Genomic DNA, 20953 nt, shown 5'->3' on the forward strand with positions numbered 1-20953 from the left:
TATATTCAATTTCTTCTTAAATAGGGGAGGGGGTGTAATTCTGTGAGGGAGGGTAGGGTCAGGCCACGAAGGGCTCTGAATGCCACTCTGAAAACTTGGGACTGTGCTCTTAGCCATGGGGAAGCAGTGACGTTTTTTGAGGAGAAAAAAGACAAGAACACGGCTTTGCAAATCTGTTTTAGGATTCTGACCCTCTGGGCGAGAAATAACGAATAAATTGGTTTGGAACTTGGGTCTGGAGCAGGCAAGTTAGATGTGAGAAGTTGAATTTGCTAGCATGGCTGCCCGTCTCTCGTCCATTACACTTGGCCAGTGTAGCTTTGGACTTTGTCATTTGGGGTCCTAACTGTGCAGAAACTAACTCTGGGCAGAAAGCCTGTGAGCCTGGTGATTTTCCACACTCATATTCAGAATGTTTTACTTTCCCGAGTCTGAGGATGACTGCGGGGCTTGTAAGTTTTTCCTTCCTGGTTCTCCCTCCATCCCCACGGGATCTGGTGATGAGACACGGGAGGTGGAGCTAAGCTCCCATGTAGGTTCTTGTCAGGAGTGCTCTTTTTCCGCAGTTGAGTTATTTTTGGCTGGAATCCACCTTTTTCCCTGTGGAAGAATGACAGGCAAAGATTTATCCTTTCATTAATACCCTTCTCCCCGTGAAGAATAAGAGAACGTGAACGCACACGCTGCCTTGGGCTACTGACTCAGATGGTTACTTTCTCTGGTATTCGGTTTCCTAAATGGTTTTGGTTTCTTGCTACCTCCTGAATGTGTTTGGTGTAAGAAAAGGACCTTCAAGGGGGAGAGAGTGTGGTGTGGGTGGGAGGTGATGAGTCTCCTCAGAATCGCTCTTCGCTCCCCAAGTACGTCTTAGCAGCAGTTCCACTCCTCGAGGGTGGGCAGTCCCTAACGTCACCTTTCCAAGGCCTGTCCCTCCGCCCAAGGAAGTTTCTCAAATATAAGCCTTTTTAAAAACATGATATGTGTGATTTACAAAGTAATGTACTTCATACATTCCTTCTTCACGTAAGCCTTACTCCCCAGTGCAACAGAAAGTAACGTGAGACCTGAGTGTGATCCCAAATGCTCAGTCCTCACGGGGCTGTGGCTTCTCTAAGCTGCTGCTACCTCTTTTCAGCTCAGCAGGAAATGCCACACACTGCTGTCAGGGCAGGGTGCTTGTGTGCCTCGTAGATCCCAGCCTGGGTTGGGGAGCTCACCAGAGGAAAGCAGTCGTCTTTCATTTTTTCTACTTTGTTGTGGTACCTGACTCTCTCTGTTTTTTTTTTTAAGAATTTATTTGAGAGGAGAGAGAGCATGAGCAGGGAAGGAGCAGAGGGAGAGGGAGAAGCAGACTCCCCTCTGAGCAGGGAGCGTGATACGGGGCTCAATCCCAGGACCCCGAGATCATGCCCTGAGCCGAAGGCAGGCACTTAACCGATGCCTGAATCTATAGAGGCACCAGAGACTTTGTCCTGGAAGGATTACGAGAAAAGTAAAGACATGAAGAAGAAGGTTTGTAGAGGACAGTAGTTAGGAGCCATGGGGACTCCTCAGAATCTTCTGGGAGTTGTAACACAGCATTAGTGGTCGTTACACCTCAGCCATGATGAATTGCATGGGTGATGTCCAAGCCTGGACTGTAGACGGTGCTTCCAGGCTGACTTGGGTAAGCACCCTGGTTAAGAAGCCTTGGCTGGGGCGTTTGTCCATGCACGGGGGCTTCCGTCCTGTGGGGGTGACACTGACCCTGAGACAGATCATTTTGAGATGAGGTTTAAACTCCCTCTCAAGAGATGGCTCGTCAGTACGAGGGACTCCTGACATCCTGAATTGGACCTTTGGCCAGTGTAAGACTCACTTTTAAGAGAAGGAAGAACAGATGTAGGATGAGTTTCCCTTAATAAAACCAGCTTTACACCTGTGTCGTTTTTCAGGGACATTAAAGCTGACCATTTTGTCCGTGGCCTTCTGTAGATTAAAGCTCTCTAGTCTCTTTGGTGGCCTCCAGGCCTCACACAGAAGTTCATCTTGCTTTCCCCAGGGCTTTGTTTGGGTTGAAATATTTTCCCTTTGGCTCTGAGTGTGTTGGACTTGCTGTCAACCTTCCCTTTTCCGAGACCTGAAGTTGAACCCGGGAGCACAGACGGCGCGCGGGGCGCCTCCTTGGCTGTCTGTCTCCTCCAGCGTGTGCTTGTCTGTTTTCCCGCAGTTTGCCGTGGAAAAGCTGACGGAACTGGAGCGCTGGAAACAAGAGCTCCAGGACGAGGCCCACACCCTCATAGATTTTTTCTGCGAAGACAAAGAAACCATGAAACTGGACGAGTGCCTTCAGATATTCAGAGACTTTTGTGTCAAATTCAACAAAGCTGTTCAGGTATGGCTCATGGCATCTCCGTGTTTTCTGAGCGGTGTGGATTTTTATTTTTCCTCTTCCAGACCTGGCCCTCTGCCCTTGGCAGAAAGATGGTTCAGCATTTCCACGGTGTCAGGAAAGTCTGGCGCAGGCAGCACCGCCGGGCTCTCGGTTGGGATTCCCCGGGCCGAGTTTCTGCCTCCCCATCACCGGAAGTCTAGCTCTGGCGGCCTCCGCTGTGCTGCTCGTACCAACACTTGCTTTGCTGCCCTGAATGCATTGTGTTAGCTTTATTTATGATGGCAGCCAGGATACTAGCAAATCTCTGTGAAGGTCCTGAATGTCTTCCTCACCAGCCCCCTCCCCAGGAAAGAATTTCCTCTTTCGGGGAACCCTTTGTTGCGGTGGGACAATGGGAAGGCCTTCTCTCACCTGTTCCAAGCACCATGGTCATTGCCAGGCGGTTGGCACCATGCAGACCATGTTATCCTCCACCAGAGCCGGCTTCGAAATTCTCAAGTAGTTAGAAGTCTGCTGCTGTCTGAGTGATACAGCAGCATTTCGGCCCCTTCAACCTCCAGTTCCAGTAATCTCTTGAGTTCAGTGTAGGAGCCAGAGAACTCTGGGTTGCTTGGCTTTGCAGAAACAACTTTCATCTGTCAATTAAAAACAAAACAACATCCCTTCACTTCAGGTGGTAATGAGGAACTAAATAGTGGGAGTTATCCCTCTCCCTGCAGGTTTGCCCATAGCTGAATCTTTGAGGGACTCAACAAGTTTCCCTCTGGCCCTGAGTAGGCCAGAGTGACTTGAGTTCTCAACCCCTCTTCTCTCTCCAGCTAAGAGAAGGAGGCTAAGTAAGTCTGTGGCCACGTTTCCTCTCCCTTGTCCAAGCAGTGAGCTCAGCAGTGGGAGGTGGTAGTGGGTGGTAGAGGCCAAATTGGCTCTTTCTGAGGCTCTCACTCCCTGTCAGGATTTTGCAGGCCCGGGAGGCCATCTGTGTGATGCTCTCGGCCCAGCCGGCCCAGCTGTCCTGAGCGCCCCAGGAGCTGGCCCCACCCCCCACCCCAGGTAGCCTTGGAGGAGGGGCTCTGGGGGACCTGGGACACTGGAGAGGCCAGGCCAGAGCTGCAGGAGGGGCCACATGTCCCCAGCCAGAGCCAGAGAGCCTCACAGAAACTTGGAAGGGAAATCCACCATTTGAGGAAATTGATTTCCAAGTAAAAAGTGCTATCGGTAACAGATTTGGGTTGTGAGATCCACCATAAATGGTGACACATTTATGTTTATATATTTGTAAAAGATTTTTTTATTTGAGAGAGAGCATGCACACAAGTGGGGGGAGGGGCAGAGGCAGAGGGAGAAGCTGACTACTGCTGAGCTGAGCAGGGAGCCTGATGTGGGGCTCCACCCAGGACCCTGAGATCACGACCTGAGCAGACGCTTAACTGACTGAGCCACTCAGGCGCCCCACAAGTATGTTTGTATTTTAAGTGCACAGCCAGGTGGTAAATGTGCTTTAGTGTGTGCATTTGTTCTGGTTTGGTTTTGTTGGGGGAGGGCTGGGTACTTGGAGCGGGGTGAAGGGTGGTGGAAGGATTTGTAAAGCAAATCCTCTTGGCTGGTTGTGGGGAGGGGGTGAGGTATGAGGGGCAGAGCCACCGTGGCCTCTCTGGTGTTTCCGTACAGGGAGCGTTCAGAGAACAGAGATTGGACTGGCATCTCTTAATACCTTGGGTACATATTAATGCATCCAAATCGTCACGTAGAATGTGCAGCACGTGCGTGCGCGTGTGCAGATGTATTCAACACAGGTGCAACAGGGAGCTACGATCTCGGGCTCCCCCCCTTTTTTTCCCTGCCATTGACTGACTTTCCCCGGAAGTCAGTTCTGTCTTGCCCTGCTTAGAACCCAAGCTGCGTTCCCTCGGAGTTGAGGTGGCAGGCATGTGTGGGATCACAGGCCACACTTAGGGCACAGTGCCTTGACCAGAAAGCTGGAAGCTGGGCCCCGGGATCCAGTGATAACCTTAGACTGCTGGGGCCTTCTGCAGGCAGCTTTGGGAGAACTAGCCGTCTCCACACCCACCTGCTTACAAACACGCAGTGTCTCTCCTGGTGAAGCTTAGGACCCAGGCTGTCCTCCATACCTGTATCTTGGGGTCTTAGCGGGCTGTGGAATGGGAGCAGGTCCCACGGGTGTAATGCATCTTGGGGCTTCTCTGCACCCCTCCCTCAGGACAACCACGACCGGGCGGTGCAGGAGCTGAGGCGGCTGCAGCGGCTGAAGGAGCTGGAGCAGAAGCGTCGCTCCTGGGCAGCAGGGGAGCTTGGGGGATTCTGCCGGAGCAGCAGTGAGAATGACGTGGAGCAGCTGGCCAAGAAGGGCACGGAGGACCTGCCCACCTTCCTGCAGGCCAGGCCCGTGAGCCCCTCCTACCGACCTCCTAACACCCGCCGCTCCCGTCTTTCCCTGGGCGCTTTTGCTGACCGGGAGCTGCTGACCTTCCTGGAGAGTTCCACTGGTGGCCCCGAGGAGCCCAGCAAATTCAACAGCTTGCCCCGGAGCAGCCCCCGGCAGGCCCGGCCCACGCTGGCCTGGATGGAGCCTGGGGACCCGAGAGCCCAGGACCCCAGCAGAGCACATAGACCTCAGGCCTCCGAGGCCTCAGAGGGCCAGGAGGGGGCCCCTGAGCCACCCTCATCTTGGCCGAGCCAGCAGCCCCCGGCCCCCAGGCCTGAGGACGCTGCGTCCCCCTTGCTCCGAGTTCGGCGCAGTGGGGTGGGCATCCTCCGAAAGAGGAATAGTGAGCCGCTGGGCCTGGGCCCGACCCGGTCCCCTCCGCTCTCGCCATTAGCTCTGGGGATTAAGGAGCACGAGTTGGTGACAGGGCTGGCTCAGTTCGACCTCCAGGGATCCAAGGGCCCAGAGGAGGTGCCGCGGTTGACCCTGAATGACCTCAGCCCCGCGGAGCCGGTGTCTGGGGGGGATGGGAACGTGCAGTCCCTCGGTACCAGCCGTGGCGCCCTGATGCCTGTGGGCACAGATGCCGCAGACGGGCCCAGCCCAGCCCTGGAGGGGGACGGGGCTGCCCCTGAGAAACCTAGTGGCAAGGCTCTAGTATCTGTGGGCAGCAGTGACCCTGAGAGCAAAGACCCCGGGCCTCTGTTATACGTCTCCGACGCCACCGACTGCTCGCTGACCCTGGACTGCTCCGAGCCGGGGGAGGGGGGCGGGGGGGATGGCTCTCTGTCCTCTGGGGCTGGGGAGACAGGCAGCCAGGTCTCCTCTCACCCCACTGCCAGCCCCCTTGGGGAGACTTCTGCTCCAGTCTCTGGGAAGAGCCAGCCCTCCTGCAAGGACAGCTTTCCCAGGGACAGACCCGCCAAAGGGAAGGATGTGACAGCACCGAAGAGAAGTTCCCTCAAAGAGGCGTCGCAGGGGGCCTCCAAGCCCACCAGTGTGCGGAGGAGCCAGGGGGCCCAGGGGGCGGCGCCCAAGCAGGTGCGGACTTTGACCGCCTCCGAGAATGAGAGCATGCGCAAAGTCGTGCCCATCTCCAGGTCAAGCCGCGGTGTCGGGGGCTGGAAGCGGCCCCCTCGGGACACCCCCAGCGGCACAGACGCGCCCTGGTCGCACCGGAGCTCCGTGCGGGGGACCTCGGACGTGTCGCCCAGGCGGTCCTCGACGGGGGCTGGGGCCACGGTGGCTGACGAGCAGAGGCTGGCCAGAGCAAGCGTGGGCTCCAGCAGCGCCAGATCGGGGAAGGAGCCCCCCCTGCAGCAGAGGGGCTCTCTCAAGAAGCCCAGCGCCAAGCCCCTCAGGAACGTCCCCAGACAGAAGCCCGATGAAAACAAGATCTGCTGCTCCAACTCCCAGGGCCCCGAGAGTCCCGAAGAGGAGCCCAAGTCCCCGCCGCCCCCCAGCGTCCCCCGTGTCCCGCCGCCCGTGCCGAGCTTTGCCCGAAACACAGTTGCCTCCTCGTCTCGGTCCGTGAGAACGGATTCCTCTCCTGTGGCCAAAGCCCCCGGCATCACTCGGACTGTGTCCCAGCGTCAGCTGAGGCTGAAGGGTGGCCCTGAGGATGCTGCCCCCAAGGACAGCAGCACCCTGCGGCGGGCCAGTAGCGCCCGCACCCCCAAAAAGTGTCCAGAGGCTGCTGGGGCTCCCAGTGCCAACCCAGAGGCAGCCGTGAAGGGCCGAGGGGCTGGGGAGAGGGCCTCCCTCAGACTGAAAAACTCGGATCGGTCCACGCTAGGGAAAATCCTCGGTCCCTTACGGAAGTGAAGTCGGACGTGAGGACTGACCCCTGTGAAGGCCCGACGCCGAATGTCTGTTCCACGTCAGGTGATCCGCGGGCAGTGCAGTCCGGACGCTTGCGGACTGCCGCTGCCACACGCGCTCCTACTGGAAAGTGCCAAGTCTGGACGGCCACTCGCTGCTGTCACGGCTGGCACCCCCTCACACACCCTGGACGAACCCCCTCCCAAAGCCGAGACCCCACGACAACGCAGATGTGTAAGATGACAGTCTTACCCACGGAGTTAAAGAATTTTGGCCAGTTTTTATGTATCAAACTTATTTTTTAATATTATAAAAATTAAGTGTTTTAGTTCCTTTCGCAGAATGAAATGACTCCTAGGAAAAAAAGACAAAACCCTTCACATGAAGACATTTTTATTTTCCTGTGTTCCCTGGCCTCAGGGTTCCACCTGCCCACACACTGTCCATTGCTGGCAACTGGACTTCTCCACGAGCCCTGGGTGTTCTGTGATTGGCACCGTCTCCTCGAAGGCTCTCTGCCTCGCTCATCTCTCTGTGTGTGACTTTGGGTGAGGGTTTGTGTGTGGGCAGGAGGGAAGGTGAGACTGGTGGTTGTAAATTGGACGCTCCTGTATGTTCAGGGCAGGCACCGTGAGCAGCCCCTCGCAGAGTGCCGCATCTTCCCGAACTTAGAAGTGCCGTGCCTTCGTGGAAAGGCATTGGGCTCTTCAGCTGAGCACATCTTCCCCTTCTGTGTTTTCCCATTTGTGTATCTGTTGTGAAACTGAGTGAAGGCTGCTATGACTTGGGTTCGCTCTAGTTACAGGGAAGAATAAACCCTTCTGTCTCCCAGTCTTCTCCCTCCCTCCCTCTTTCTGCCTGCAGCCAGCCCTTCTCATGCTAACTCGACTTGGAACCTGGAGAGTCTGTAATCTATGTCACTGATGATACTTCTTAATGTTGACATGTCTCCTTTGGTACAGTGGTTTTTAAATCCTGAAAAACCAAATCAAGTTTTTAAAAACAGACCAAAAAAAAAAAAAAAACCCCAAACCCCTGCTTTCAGAAGAATTTGTATCATCAGGAAAATTTTGAAAAAGTAAAAGTCAGGCTTTATTCAAAAGGAAGGAGAAAACATGTACTGTTTCTACTCACTGCCCATTTCATGACTTCCTTTTGAGACTAGGAAATGGGGGGATTCTTGAAACTCTCGTTGAAGTTGCTCCCTGCCTGTCACTTACTGAAACCTTATTTTAGATCCAACAGTGGTAGTTGGATTTCAGCGAATCCATGTGGTTGATGTTACAATCTTCCTCGTGTATAATGTTGCCTTCCATCCAAATTAATTGGAAAGTGTGAGCTTCCATAAGTCAGCTAAATTGAAACGGTAAACTTTATGGTTAAAGAAGTAAGGCGCTTGACCACAAAACCTCTTATAAAATGGCCTTGGGGAGATACTTCCTGGGCCCCACAAAGATGGTTATGGGAATCCTGCACTGTTTTTCACCATCTCAAAAAGCCTAAGAAATCATATGTTTAACCGTTCAGACAGCAATGTTCAAAACATAGGGCCCGTGGGTGGGTGGAAATGGATGAAAGAGGTCAAAAGTTGGTGGATAGTGGGGCGCCTAGGTGGCTCAGTTGGTTAAGCATCCGACTCGTGATTTTGGCTCAGGTCGTGATCTCAGGGTCATGGGATAGAGCCCTGCATTGAGCTCCACACTCAGCACGGAGTCTGCTTGAGATTCTCTCTCTCCCTCTTCCTCTGCCCCTCGCCCCATTCGTGTGCACTCCTTCCCCCCCCCCAAGTAAATCAGTCTTAAAGTCTGTGGATAGTGATGGGGTCAGGACCTCCAGGTGGGATCCTAGCAACCAGGGTCCCAGTCCCTGCTCTGTCGCTGATGCTATGTGACTTTGGCCAATCACTCCGTCTCCCTAAGTCTCTGTTCCCCAATCTGCAGAAGTGGGGGCATGGCCTCAGTGATGGTTTCTAAGGGTCCCCGCAGCTCCAAAAGTCCGAGTTATAAACAACCAAGGACCCATCTACCCCAGGACGAGCTTCTCTGAACCAACCCCCAGCACCTCCATAGCAGAGGCCTTACGTCAAAAGTCCTCAAAAGAAAGCACTTCAGAACGTGCTGTTGCTTTGAAATCTAATAAGCTGAGTGTCTTGAAAGCGGTGTTCTCAGCCCTGTGGACCCTATGTGTATGCATCTGTATGAGCAGGTGATCATTCTATTACCTTTTATCGGTAGTAAGCTTGGAAAAATAATTTAAGTATATAATGGAGAAATGTAAATAAGTTTCTATATAAATTTGTTTAAGATGAACTGAATGTATTTAAAGGTCCATTTATATGTTCTTTTATGTAACATCTAGTTTAATAAAGTTCCTGTTTATGGGAGTTGTGTTTTATCTTCAATTTACTCTGGGTGTGTGTGTGTGTGTGTGTGTGTGTGTGTGATCGATCCTGGTGGAAGAATATATACACAGAAAGGCCCAGATGTGGGAGGTGCAACAGGTTTGAGAGACGGCAGTCTCGTCCTCAGAAGGCTCAAGAGCCAGATGAGGCTGTTGGTGTGTGTCTTCTCGGTAGCCCGGAACCTGTGTGTGACTGAAGGCCTGGAGAGCGGGCCTTGAGTCAGAGCTGTGGGAATGCAAGCATGCGTCTGACACACAGGCCATCGATGGAATGTTCAGCACCTCGTTCATGCGTGCATTATTCCATGTTTTGGGCCAAGCTTTGTGTAATCTCTGTGGGGCCAGCAAGTCTGGATCTGCTCCTATGTGTCCTCATGCATTTTGGCTCAGGACACTATTGGGAAATCGCAGCTCACTTCTGCGGCGGCCTCAGGAATGAGCAGAGAGGGAGGGAGGAGTGGTTTTATTTGAAACGCAGTGCTGGTGCTTCTATGAGAAGAAAGGGGAATTGTTCGGGAGATGCACCTCACACCTCGGGCTCCATGTCAAGTGTTAGTCCTAGCTGCTATCGTGCTTGATCTGAAGTAGTTTAGACGATGATCCCTGGGTCAGGCACCAACAGAGTAGGTGAGGGGTGCCTGGATGGCGCACCCAACTCGTGCTTTCGGCTCAGGTCGTGATCTCCGGGTTGTGAGCCCAAGTCCCTCATGGGGCTCTGCGCTCAGCAGGAAGTCTGCTTGAGATTCTCTCTCTCCCTCAACCCCTCCCCTTCCCCCCCCCATCCTCGGCCTCTCTGAAATAAATCTTAAAAAAGAAGAGTAGATGATGTCCTTGTGTGTTGCTGTCTGCCCCGCCAACACTGAGAGCCTGGTTTTGTCTGTCATAAGCAGGTTGGACCACTGGACCCCTTCCCATACCTTCAACCTGTTACACCAGGGGTTACTGACATCGACCAAAAAGATGACTGTTTTCACAGTGGGTCTCAAGTAGTTTTCTTTTTACCCTTTTATTTTATGGCTTTCACAAGGAACCTGTGTTCCAGTCCTCCTGAAGATACATGTCGGGTTTGAAGGGGCCACAGTTGTTAGTAATTGTTCATTCAAAATTCTTTTTTATGTATTATGGTGGGAAACCCCAGAGTAGTTTGGTGGAACTATTAATTCAGCCCTCTAAGGTGCACAAATTCACCAACTTTTGCCTCTAAGGGGACAATATCCTACCTCCTCCCATCTGGCGATGATGATATTTTGCAATTTCGCAGAATTTTCTATTGAAACTTAAACTTTATTCTCAATTCTTACACTTTCTTTTTTAAAGTAAGCTCTATGCCCAATGTGGGGCTTGAACTCATAACCTCATGCTCTACCAGACTAAGCCAGCCAGGTGCCCCTCAATTCTTATACTTTTGATTCACATTCCTGTCCTGCTCCCAATGAAAAAGTGAAGAGTTATTTTGTTTTGGTTTTTTGGTGTGTATCTTCCAACACATAGAAGCATCAAACATATAAACCAAGTTAGAGTAAGGGACTTTGCATCTAGTTACTCACTAGGTACTTTTTTTTAAAAGATTTTATTTATTTATTTATTTGAGAGAGAGAGAGTGAGAGAGCAAGGGGAGGAGAAGGGGGGTAAAGAATCTCAAGCACGCTCCACTAGTTGAGCGTGGAGCCCAACGCCAGGCTCGATCTCACAACCCTGAGATCATGACCTGAGCCGAAACCAACAGTTGGACGCTTTACCCACTGAGCCACGCAGGGACCCTACTCACTAAGTACTTCTCAAAATTATTTGGGCTGTGAGCACACACGAAAATGGAGGACGGTGGGTTGGTGGGTTCATTGTACTCAGCATCTATGGAGTAACCTTGCATAGCTTGGACTGAATCTGTGGCAGGGTTGAAAATAACCCAGAGCAGGCTCTCCCTAGGGGGTTTTTCATCTGCAAATATCTTCCGGTAAAGTGCCTTATCGCTCACTGGATCACCTCAGTGAAGATGAAAGTAACATTCTTATAGTGGAAGAAAATGGCTTTTCTGTCTTCCAGGCCACAGCTCTGCAATGAAGCTTTTGGCTTCCTGGTTGGTAGGTAGGACAGTTGGACCCCACTGCAGGAGAGGTCACAGCCACAGGCAGTACTCACAAGCCAGTCATTCACAGGCCCTTGACCCAGGGCCCACCAGGAGCCTGACACAACCTGACATCAGCCTGTGGGACAAAGGTGCCTGGGTCTTTCAATGAGGATCTGCTTGAGGTCCCTATTGATACATTCATGTGTGGAGTTTGCCCCCAGCCTCCTTGGAAACACTCAAAGGCTGAGTCGTAAGCCGATGATATTGCCCGAGTCGGCTTGCCAATTAGATGATGAGTTGAGAATGCACTTTCCCAGAGCAACTGTGTCCCACACTATAGGTACGTTTCTAGGCCAACTCATGAAAAACCTACCTAACTCATCCACGGTTGGACCATGGCATTGACATTTCTATACAAGCAACCTCATTTGTAGTGGAGTTCCTCCAGGAAAATGACATGCCAGGGTGCCAGGAACATTCCTCCCCAGCCTTGCGGCAGCAAGCAGAAATTAAGGCACAGCAACCCGAGGGCACCAGTAATGTTCACTTTCCACTGCCACAGAAGAAAAGTTCTTGCCACGCCGGAGGTCAGACACAGAGGCTACCATCTCCCAGGCTGACTCCAGTAAATGTGAGCCATTTCCGAATTGGAGACTACCTTTTGTTTGTTCTTCCTAATAGCACACGAGCCCAACAGAAATGTGTTCACCTTCTACTTTCAATTTTCCAGGAGGGAGGCTGGATTCAACCACACACCTTTGCCTTCTGATAACCAATGGGAAGATGGCAGGGCTTGTGGGGAGGTCGCCTGTGTGGTTAAGGACAATGAGTAGCTGGGCAAGTGGGTCATTCAGGGAGGGCCAGATGTTTGCTGTGGGTGGTGATCTCTGCGGTGTCTCCCGACCCCTGACGGTATCTGAGAGGCCAGTGGCACACAGCCTCCCACAGTGTGGAGTGCTCCAGGGTGCAACAGAACTACCTGGGGCTGGTGGGTGATTCCTGTTCCCCCCCCCCAGACTTAAACCAAGTCAGAATCTTTCTGGCGGGGCCCCCAAATTTGCATTTTAACTCTCCAGGGATCCAATTTTTACCCTGCTGTTGAGAACCAGTGGGCTGGAGGGAGGCCAGAGACTAGGCCCTGCTTAGGGGCCGATGAGCTGTTCTCTGGGCTGGGTCCCTCTCCGAGCCTGTGTCTGGCAGTGCAGGTGCTTTTCTCCTGGGCAAGTGATGCAGAAAATTTATTCTGATCTCAGTGCCTGGTTAGGAGGAGAGCCTTATAGGATCCTGAGGGCTTGGTCTATTCAGATCTTAAGACAGAGAAGCACCTTCAATCATACCCTTAGCCATTCCTTTGAATTTGGAGCTCTCAGTGATGCAATATCAGAGCTTCTGGAACAATGGCTCCAGAGGAACATAGGAAGTGACACTTCACTCCAGCCTTGCAGTCTTCCTTTAGAAAAATTATAATTCAGTGTCTGTGAAGCAATTTGCTAATATACGCTGAACAATGCCACCCATATGAGTGCCCACAGTGAGATTTTGTCAGCAAACATGCTCTTTGGGAATCCTGTTCTTCTTGGGTTCTGGAGCTTTCCACAGCCTTCATGAGCATCACTTCAACTCAGCTCTTGGGACTTTGCCCAGCGGCTGCCGTTGCTTCTCGCTGTGCGCTGGGGCCGGGCAGGCCAGCATCTGTGCTGACCTCATTGGTCAGGAAGGGGGTGGGGCAGCTCTCCAGGGTGCCGACTCAGCGCTGGATGGGAGCCTGGTGCACACGTGCCATGTTCAGAGTGCAAGCAGAAGAAGGGGCGTGGGAAAATAGCCCCCCACCCTGTTTTAGAGTGTGGAAGTTCTTCCTGGAAGGAGGACTGGGCCCTGGTTCCTTCCCAAAGCAGTCAGTCCAGAATAAGTTACCTGTCGCCACTTCTTGCTATAAATGGCTCCCCAACAGACTGAGACATTTGCTGGGAGAACCTGGACAGTCCGGCCACTTCCAGGGACAGCCACTGTGCCAGTTTGGGCAGATGCGATAGAGGAATTTGAGCTATATTTGGATTAAAACGATGGTTCAACACTGGAAGTTGCCCCAGCAGAGAGAACAGTACCTCCATTCAGCTGTGGCTGAGCCGAGAGACGTCAGCTTCGCTGGTCAGCTGTATTTTCTTCTTTCCCAGGGCATCAGTACTTCCCACCTGCTGATTCATCCCCAGGGAGGAGAGAGAAGAGGTGGGCTGCCTGCAGGGCAGGCTTCTAGCCACTGCTGAGAGACAGCAAAACGGCCTCCCCACCCCCACAGGGCCTCCTACTCCCAAGCTCAGATTTGACTCCAGTACAATAGAAAGAAGTCACTAGATAAGCACCTGGCTAAGTTGCCTGATGCTCTCAGCCCTTTCCCAAGCCCCTGTTTTCCTCAACCAGCTCATAATGGACTGCAGTCTGGCTAGTACTTTTCTCCCCAGAAGCTCACAGCTTTGCAGTTACTCACCACACACCCACTGTCCCTGTGACGCAGTGGGAGGTGAAACTTTCATTCCCACGTTTTGGTGGAGGAATTCATTCTGGGAGAGATTATAGGGGAGTGTGCGAGTCAGTGGTCTCACAAGGCTACCCGAAGCCCCATCTTTGGCCACATTCATAGAATGATAGCGCCCAGCATGAGGTCCAGCTGGTCGGTCCACATTTGGACCCTGTCCCCAGCTCCGGGACACCTTTCAGGAGGAACCTTGATGAGCTGGAGTGTGACAGAGAATGACTGGGACAGCCAAGGGTTGGGCACCATGCTTGTGGATGAGCCAGCGAGACTGTTTAAACTGAAAAGGGATAATACGAATCTGGTAGTGGGATTAATCTTATTCTGTCTTTTTCCAAAACAAAATGGAGATTAATCTCCAGGAATAGGAGGGGTCCAGCCAAAGCCACATGTCTACTTCCCTTGGCTGGAGGCCGTCCACGTCCCTTCTACCTGGAAGACTTCAAATCTGTGAAATGGCTGCCCTAGACTCAGTTGCTGAGTGGATCCAGGGGCACCTAAAAGTACCTTCCCCTTGCAAGGGTCACCTCCTGGGAGGCCAGCTGCACCTTACTATGTCGTGAGGAGAAGCTTCATGACAGTCATCCTCCTCGTTGCCAAAAAGAATGCATCGAATGTCTCTTGGGTGTTGGGCCCACTGGGCAGCATCTGTTTATTCCTCTTGAATTTGTCCATATGGCGGGGCTCTGGGGGACAAGGGCAGTCACCTTATGACAGATTCTCAGTGGGAGTTAAAGAAAAGTTTGTGATTCTGGAAAGCTCTGCGTCTCGAAGGGTTCCAAAACCACAGTGCCCAGGACCGTGTTGTTCAGTGGCCCCTCAGAAACCCAACCTCCTCCAAGTCCAGATGGAGTATGTCTTCCCTCCATCAAGTCTCCTCTGACCCCCCACTTGGGGAATTGATCCTTCCCCTCCCCTGATTTCTTGGAGCACTTGGGGTTATGACAGCAATCCCTACCTGTCTTGTAAAACAGTTGGTCGTGTTTGTTTGACTCCTGAATGAGGCTGTGACCTCCGTGGGGCGTGTGTGTATGTAGGGGGTAGGGTGAAGGTGTTTCTTCATCTGTGGAGACCTCCAAGATCCAGCAAGGGCTGGCACTGAAATATGTGCTCAGCATGTGTGGGCCGGAATTGAAAGGGGGAGAGGAAGATTCAGGGACCTGTGCCCTCGAGGCATCTAGGGGTACCACTGCCCAGTGCCCCTCCCTCACTGGCAGGTCTCTGCACTTGCCCACGCTTGGGTTGGAGAGGTAAAGGTGTGGTCCTCAAGGACTCCCAGCTGAAGGCCCCACGGAGGGTGCAGTGAACTTCTGGGAGAAGAGGGTCTTAGAGGCTGACAAAGGGACAAAAACAAAGATAAAGACAGTGTCGAGTGCCCCAGGCACTAGGTCTGTGTTTGACATCGAGAGGAATGGGAACCTCATGGCCACCCTGCATAGGCCTGTTGGAAGGCAGCTCCCCCTGAGGGGACCAAAGCCGCACTACAGGGCTGCCTGCTTCTGCCCTGGACGCCCCCAAACCACACCCTTGGGCACGGAGAGCAGACAGAAGCAGCCCCCAGGCATTTCGAACATGACCCCCCATCTTTGATTTGTGAAGGGCCCTTGCTCATTTCTGGGGATGCTAGGGAGACGGACGTGGTGGGGTGCCTGCCCTCCACTGGCAGCTAGGTCACTGCCTGCTCTGCTGTTTAATGGCTGCATGACCTTGGGCCAATCGCTTAATGTCTGTGCTTGAGAATCATAGCCTAGTGTCGCTTCAGAGAAGCCAAGAGGGTTAAACAGCTCAATATGTTAAGGCAGTCCAAGTGTTCGCCATTATCACTGTTCTAGGTCAGAGCCCACACCTGGCAACCACGCAGGGCCTCCAGTGATGTGGGCTGGCCCAACAAGAAGGTGTTAGAGACCCAAGTGAGTCAGGCAGGGAGGCCAGCACATTCCACAGCAGCCTGCTGACTGGGGGCTCTGGGTCCTTACCTGGACTCTGTCCCCATCTGGCTGAGCGACCTTGGGCAGGTCCCTAAACCCAGGTTTGCCTCTCTTTCTGCTTCCTCTTCCAGCAGAGTGAGCAAGGCAGGGCTCCAGGACACCTGACAGAACCTCAATAGCCAGGTTGTATGCAATTTATTGGATCTATAAAATGCATTAGCTCCCAAGGCCCATGACTTCATCCTTGAGGCCAAAGTCTTCAGGGGATTCCCTCCCACCTGGGACTCCTGGTGTCCCTTCTCTGGGAAAACGTTTGCCCAATGATCACATGGAGGCGAGGTGCTCTCCACATCGCAGCCGGCAGGTGTTGGTTCAGGGAAAGGCCAAGGGGACACACTGTGTCTGGAGTCTTCTTCAAGTCCACAAAGGCCAGCGGAAGCATGAGGAATGAGAGGCCCTCTCTCCACAGCCCAGCACACTCCTTCCTGACTGCTGTGGGGTCACCCGCTGCCCTGTGGCCACCAGGCGGGTGTGTCCTCCCCCACATAAAATCTGCCACCTTGACTGCCAAGAAGGCAGGACAGAAAGGAGAAAGACGTCCAAGCTCCAGCGTTAGCAGACACTGGCAAAAAGGAGACCACCAGACGCTGGGGAAAGAGCAGAGGCCTGGAATTCGTGAGACCTCCTCATCCTGCTGTGGGTGACCCCAGACCAGTCATGTATCCTCTCTACATGTCTGTCTCCTCATTCCTCTAGACAAGGCGGGGCTCCATGCCCTCTAAGTTCCCATCAGGGCTCACATTCCTTGATTTTAATAGTATGATTCTTGCGAGAGTGTGCGCGACGTTGGGGCCGCATTGTAGTTCACCTCTCTTCTCCATTTGCTCACATCTTCCACCAGTGGCCTCACCCTCTCCTCAGAAGGGGCCCAAAGAGCCTACCCATTGCTGGTCTTTGTGCTTGCCCCCGTCAGGGCCTTCCTAGCGACCTGTGAAGGCTGACAGGGAGCGTGGGCTTTGGTTCTGGATGGACCTGATTCAAATCCCAACTCTGCTATTCCCAGCTGGGTTACCTTGGCCAAGCCACTTGCCATCTGAGGCTCAGTTTCTCCTCTGTAAAATGGGAGACATGGGAAAAATGATCTTTTAGGGTTGTCATTCACATGGGAAGTATATCCTGGTGCATAGAAGGTACTCAATAAGTGGTGAGTGGGATTACTAGAGAAGTCTGTTTTATGGCTATGTCCTGTATGCTTAGTGACAGTTGGCTGGGCCTCTGTTCTCTGGTGGGCACACGTGTGCAAAACGGTGGGTCGTCAAACATGCTTATCTTTCATCATAAAGATGACACAACCACGAGATAAGAGACCTGTGGCTTATCATTTTCAAAGGAATTTCTAAAACAGAAATTCTAAGAGTGACTTGAGCCTACCAGACCATCGCTTTCCACACACACCTCAGTGTTTGGCTGTTTCGGACAATCAAATGCATCTCTGAGGCTCTGAGGTTTGTCACCATAGAGGCCTCTTGGAGGACAGTGCCAGCAGCTTGTCGCAGGCACCTACATCACATCTCAAACCTGTGTTCCCTCCCAGGAGGGCCCAGGTGGCTCGGCAAAGAGTTGCAGCTGGTGGCATGACGCCCACTGAGGTCAGATGGTGCGGGGAAGCTGGGAGCCAGCCAGGGGCTCTGGCTGAGAGGTCGGGTTTCTGCTGACTTATTGTAGGACTCAGTGACTAAGCAAGTCAGCTGTCCCTCAGCCACCACAGATGGGAACATTGCCTGTCACCTGCCTATCTCACGAGAGAACAATGGAGTCAAGGGAATTAATACTTGAAAAGGACTTGAATCAAGCACCACATGACTTCTCATCTGCTGACACCCACCGCCCCTGAAGCTGACGGGGTTAAAACAGAGAACGCACGACGCATCTATGCTGTTATTAGTCAGCACAGTGGCAACCCTCAGGAGACTGGGCCATGACCCAAAAGGGACATGCAGGGCTTCTGCGGTCTGGGATTATTCTGTAATCCGATCAAGGTATTGATTACATGGGTATGTGGAATTTCTGAAAATTCATCCTTACAATAGATGCAGTTTTCCCTGTGTGTAGATATATATTATGCTTTAATAATTAAAAAACTAGGCCAGGCAGGTTTTGGGGGTATGCGCCATAGAAGCCCACCTCCAAGGCTGCTCCTTCCAGAGGCCCTCTGAGACTTCTGTTCACGCCCCCCTCTCAGGAAAGTTACTGTCATAACCCTCCACCAACCGCCCACGTTTACACCTTGTTCAGTCCTCTCGTCAGCAGTTTTATGGGTCTGTGTGTTCCAGCAAAACTGTCGACACCAACACCCTGTGCCCACATCGTGCAGGGGCGCCTGCACACGCCACGGGCGGAGCGAACGCAGAGCGGCTGGTGGGAAAGACGAGCCCTTTACAGACGCGCCCGCCCTCCGCACGGCGGTGACGTCATTTCCGGCAAGCACAAGGCGCGCCCATCAAAGCGCTGGCCAGGTGCTGCACTTACCTGCTCAGGTGAGGCGATGAGCTCATCTGTGCGTTGAGGCAGCTGTCCTGGAAAGAGAAAAACCACTAAACAACAAAGTAAAATAGAACGTGAGCCTCCCAGCTCCCAGCGAGGTTTTCACCTTGAACTCTACTCAGGAAGGGCGGGCTAACGCCAGTGCCTGACTTCAGACTGGGCGCCCGGGCGCTAAGATAAACACGGCCCAGCCCTTTACACAAACACTGTGGGGAGGCTGGCTTGAGCGGAGGCGGAGAGCGGACGCAGAGCACCGGGCAGGGGCTTCAATCTGCGTCTGTCTTGCCACCTGGGAGCTGTGCAGCTAGCACGACTAACATGCCCTCTCTGGGCCTTGCGTTCCTTCACCTTCGAGTGCGAGTTTGGTTGGAATAATTCCTATCACCCCTGAAAAAAATGGAATGAATGGTTTTACTGGTTGGTTGGTTGGTTTTGTAGTACCTTGTTCTGTGTTGGGCCACAGGAGCAGAGAAAAAAGCTAACCATACTCAGGTCTTGGCCCACAATTATCATCCGTCTGTGCGAATCTTTCGCGCTGGAGGTTATTGTATTTCCCCTCATCTCTACTTTCGGTCCCGCTCTCCTCAGTGGGCACCTGTCTTCATGCACTTGATATCTGTTCTTAGATGTGTGTGTGTGTGTGTGTGTGTGTGTGTGTCTGTGTGTCTGTGTGTCTGTGTCTATCCTTGTAAAGCATGTGGCATTGTTTGGGATGTGTATTTTTAACGGACGTGATTTATAGCATTACTATGAATCCCTTTCTGTCTTCACTCTGCACCCTGTTTTTTATGACCGCTCCATGTTGCTGTGTGTACATGTAGCTTGTTAATTCTGACTGATGCATAGACTTCTGTGTTCTTTTCCTTTCCCCTGTTGATGGACACCGATGTTACTCACGCGTCCTGTTACCACACACGGCACCACAGGGAACAATTTCACACACGTCTGCTTAAGGAGCCCAGAGAGTTTCTCAGGCACGGCTGCCTCATCCAGTCTATGTAACAGTGGCTGTCCCTAGGGGTGGGGACAGAGCAGAAAGCGGCATGGCGCTGGAGAGGCAGAGCCCGGGAGCGTGGCTTGGCTGTCTTGTCTGGCGTGGGCTCTAGATTCCGCTTTCTGGGGAAGGCACATCTTTCATTGGTTGGCTCGTCTTGAAAGCCATGTGTCCTCTTCCTTCACAGCCTGCACAGTGGCTTCTCTTGTCCTAGACTGCAAGTTCTCCAAGGGCAGGCCCGGTGCTTTTCTCACCATGGTTGTCCTCTGCCCCGTGCCTACGACCAAGCGGACACAGTAGCTGCCCAGCGGACAGCTGTCAGATTTATAGAGCAGTGAGGGAACTTGGGCTGGAAGGAATATGAATGAAGCCTTGGCAAGGCTGGGACTGAGGCACAAAATTTAAAAAGACCATGTGTCAACTCTACTCAAACAAAAAAAATTAGAATTAAATTAAAATCAGGGGCGCCTGGCTGGCTCAGTCAGTAGAACAGGCGACTCTTGATCTCAGGGTGGTAAGTTTGAGCCCCACATTGGGTGTAGAAATGACTTAAAAAGAAAATCTTCGAAAAAATTAAATTAAAATAAAAAAATTTAAGAAGGCCTCGTCCTCAGATGCCGACCCGCATGCATACGACCTGAGATTAAGGGTCTCCCTTGCCTTATTCTAGAGCCCACTCTGACCTCAGATTTTTTTTAAAGATTTTATTTAGGGGCGCCTGGGTGGCTCAGTTGGTTAAGCACTCGCGTTTGGCTCAGGTCATGATCCCAGGGTCCTGGAATTAAGTCCCACATCAAGCTCCTTGCTCGACAGGGAGCGAGCCTGCTTCTCCCTCTGCCCCTCCCCCTATTTGTGCTCCCTCTCTCTCTCTGACAAATAAATACATAAAATCTTTTAAAAAATGATTTTATTTATTTGAGAGCGAGAAAGCACGAGCGGGGGCCAGGGAAGGGGCAGGTGGAGAGAGAGAATCTGAAGCAGACTCCCGGCTGAGTGCAAAGCTCAGTGTGGGGCTTGATCCCACGACCTGAGCCAAAATCAAGAGTCGGACGCTCGACCGACTAAGCCACCCAGGCGCCCTGACCTCAGATATTTTTGCCTTAGAAAAGCTTTTGGCCTCAAACTTAGCTTCTGATATAGTACCTTCTTCTCCCCCTACTGTCTTTCCTTTCCCTGTGTGCCTGACCCAGTGCTAGGATCTAGCCTAGAGAAATTGTGAAGGTCACTGCCCAGTAGGGGAGGGGACATGAAAATAATCATCATAATGCAGAGAGACTAGTTTGAAAGAAAGAACAAGTCCCCACCTAGGACGCTGGAGGCAGGGAAGTATGGGTGTTAACTCTAGCTGCCCGGAAGAGTTGACCGGTGCGATAGAATTTTGTCAGGAAGGCGGGAGGGGAAGGGTGTCTGGGCAGGGGCCCCATATGCAAATGCCTGAGTCGGAACAATGCAGTGTGGTCAGGGGCTTGTGAGGGTCTGTTTCCAGAGCACGACGTTCAAGGCGGTCAGGGCTCAAGGCGTGGAGGCCAGGTGGTGAGTCTGGGGAGCCGGGAGGGGAGGCTGCAGGAAAAAGGGAAATGTGAGGGAGACCAAGGAGGTATGAAGCAGGGGATAGCTCAGGGGGGCCACATGGCGTGTATCCTGGGGGACAACAATTTATCAAAGAATTGGAAGCAGGAGAGAGGCAGGCCTAAATCTGCACTTTAGGGGACTACACGTTTGCACCACTAAACGTGTCCCTGCGGGTCCAGAGAAGAGCTGAGGCATCTGGGGAGCCAGTGGGGGAAACAGAAAGAGCCAGGGAAATGCCTCCCTTATGGAATAGGGGTCCCCAGCCCCGTAAGGCAAACC

The 20953-nt window shown here is 52.5% G+C and overlaps 1 protein-coding gene across 1 annotated transcript in view; it reads left to right on the forward strand.

Annotated features, from left to right (window-relative positions):
- FHDC1 (FH2 domain containing 1) overlaps positions 1–9021 on the forward strand; it is a 38341-nt gene extending 29320 nt beyond the window's left edge. The window contains exons 11-12 of the mRNA XM_040626367.1: positions 2210–2374; positions 4593–9021. Of these exons, the coding sequence (XP_040482301.1) occupies positions 2210–2374; positions 4593–6641 (2214 nt within the window). The 3' untranslated portion in view covers positions 6642–9021. The remainder of the gene's footprint in view (positions 1–2209; positions 2375–4592) is intronic.
- The last annotated feature ends 11932 nt before the right edge of the window (positions 9022–20953 follow it).

The sequence above is a fragment of the Ursus maritimus genome, unplaced genomic scaffold (genome assembly GCF_017311325.1).
Source record: "Ursus maritimus isolate PB19 unplaced genomic scaffold, ASM1731132v1 scaffold_11, whole genome shotgun sequence".
NCBI lineage: Eukaryota > Metazoa > Chordata > Mammalia > Carnivora > Ursidae > Ursus > Ursus maritimus.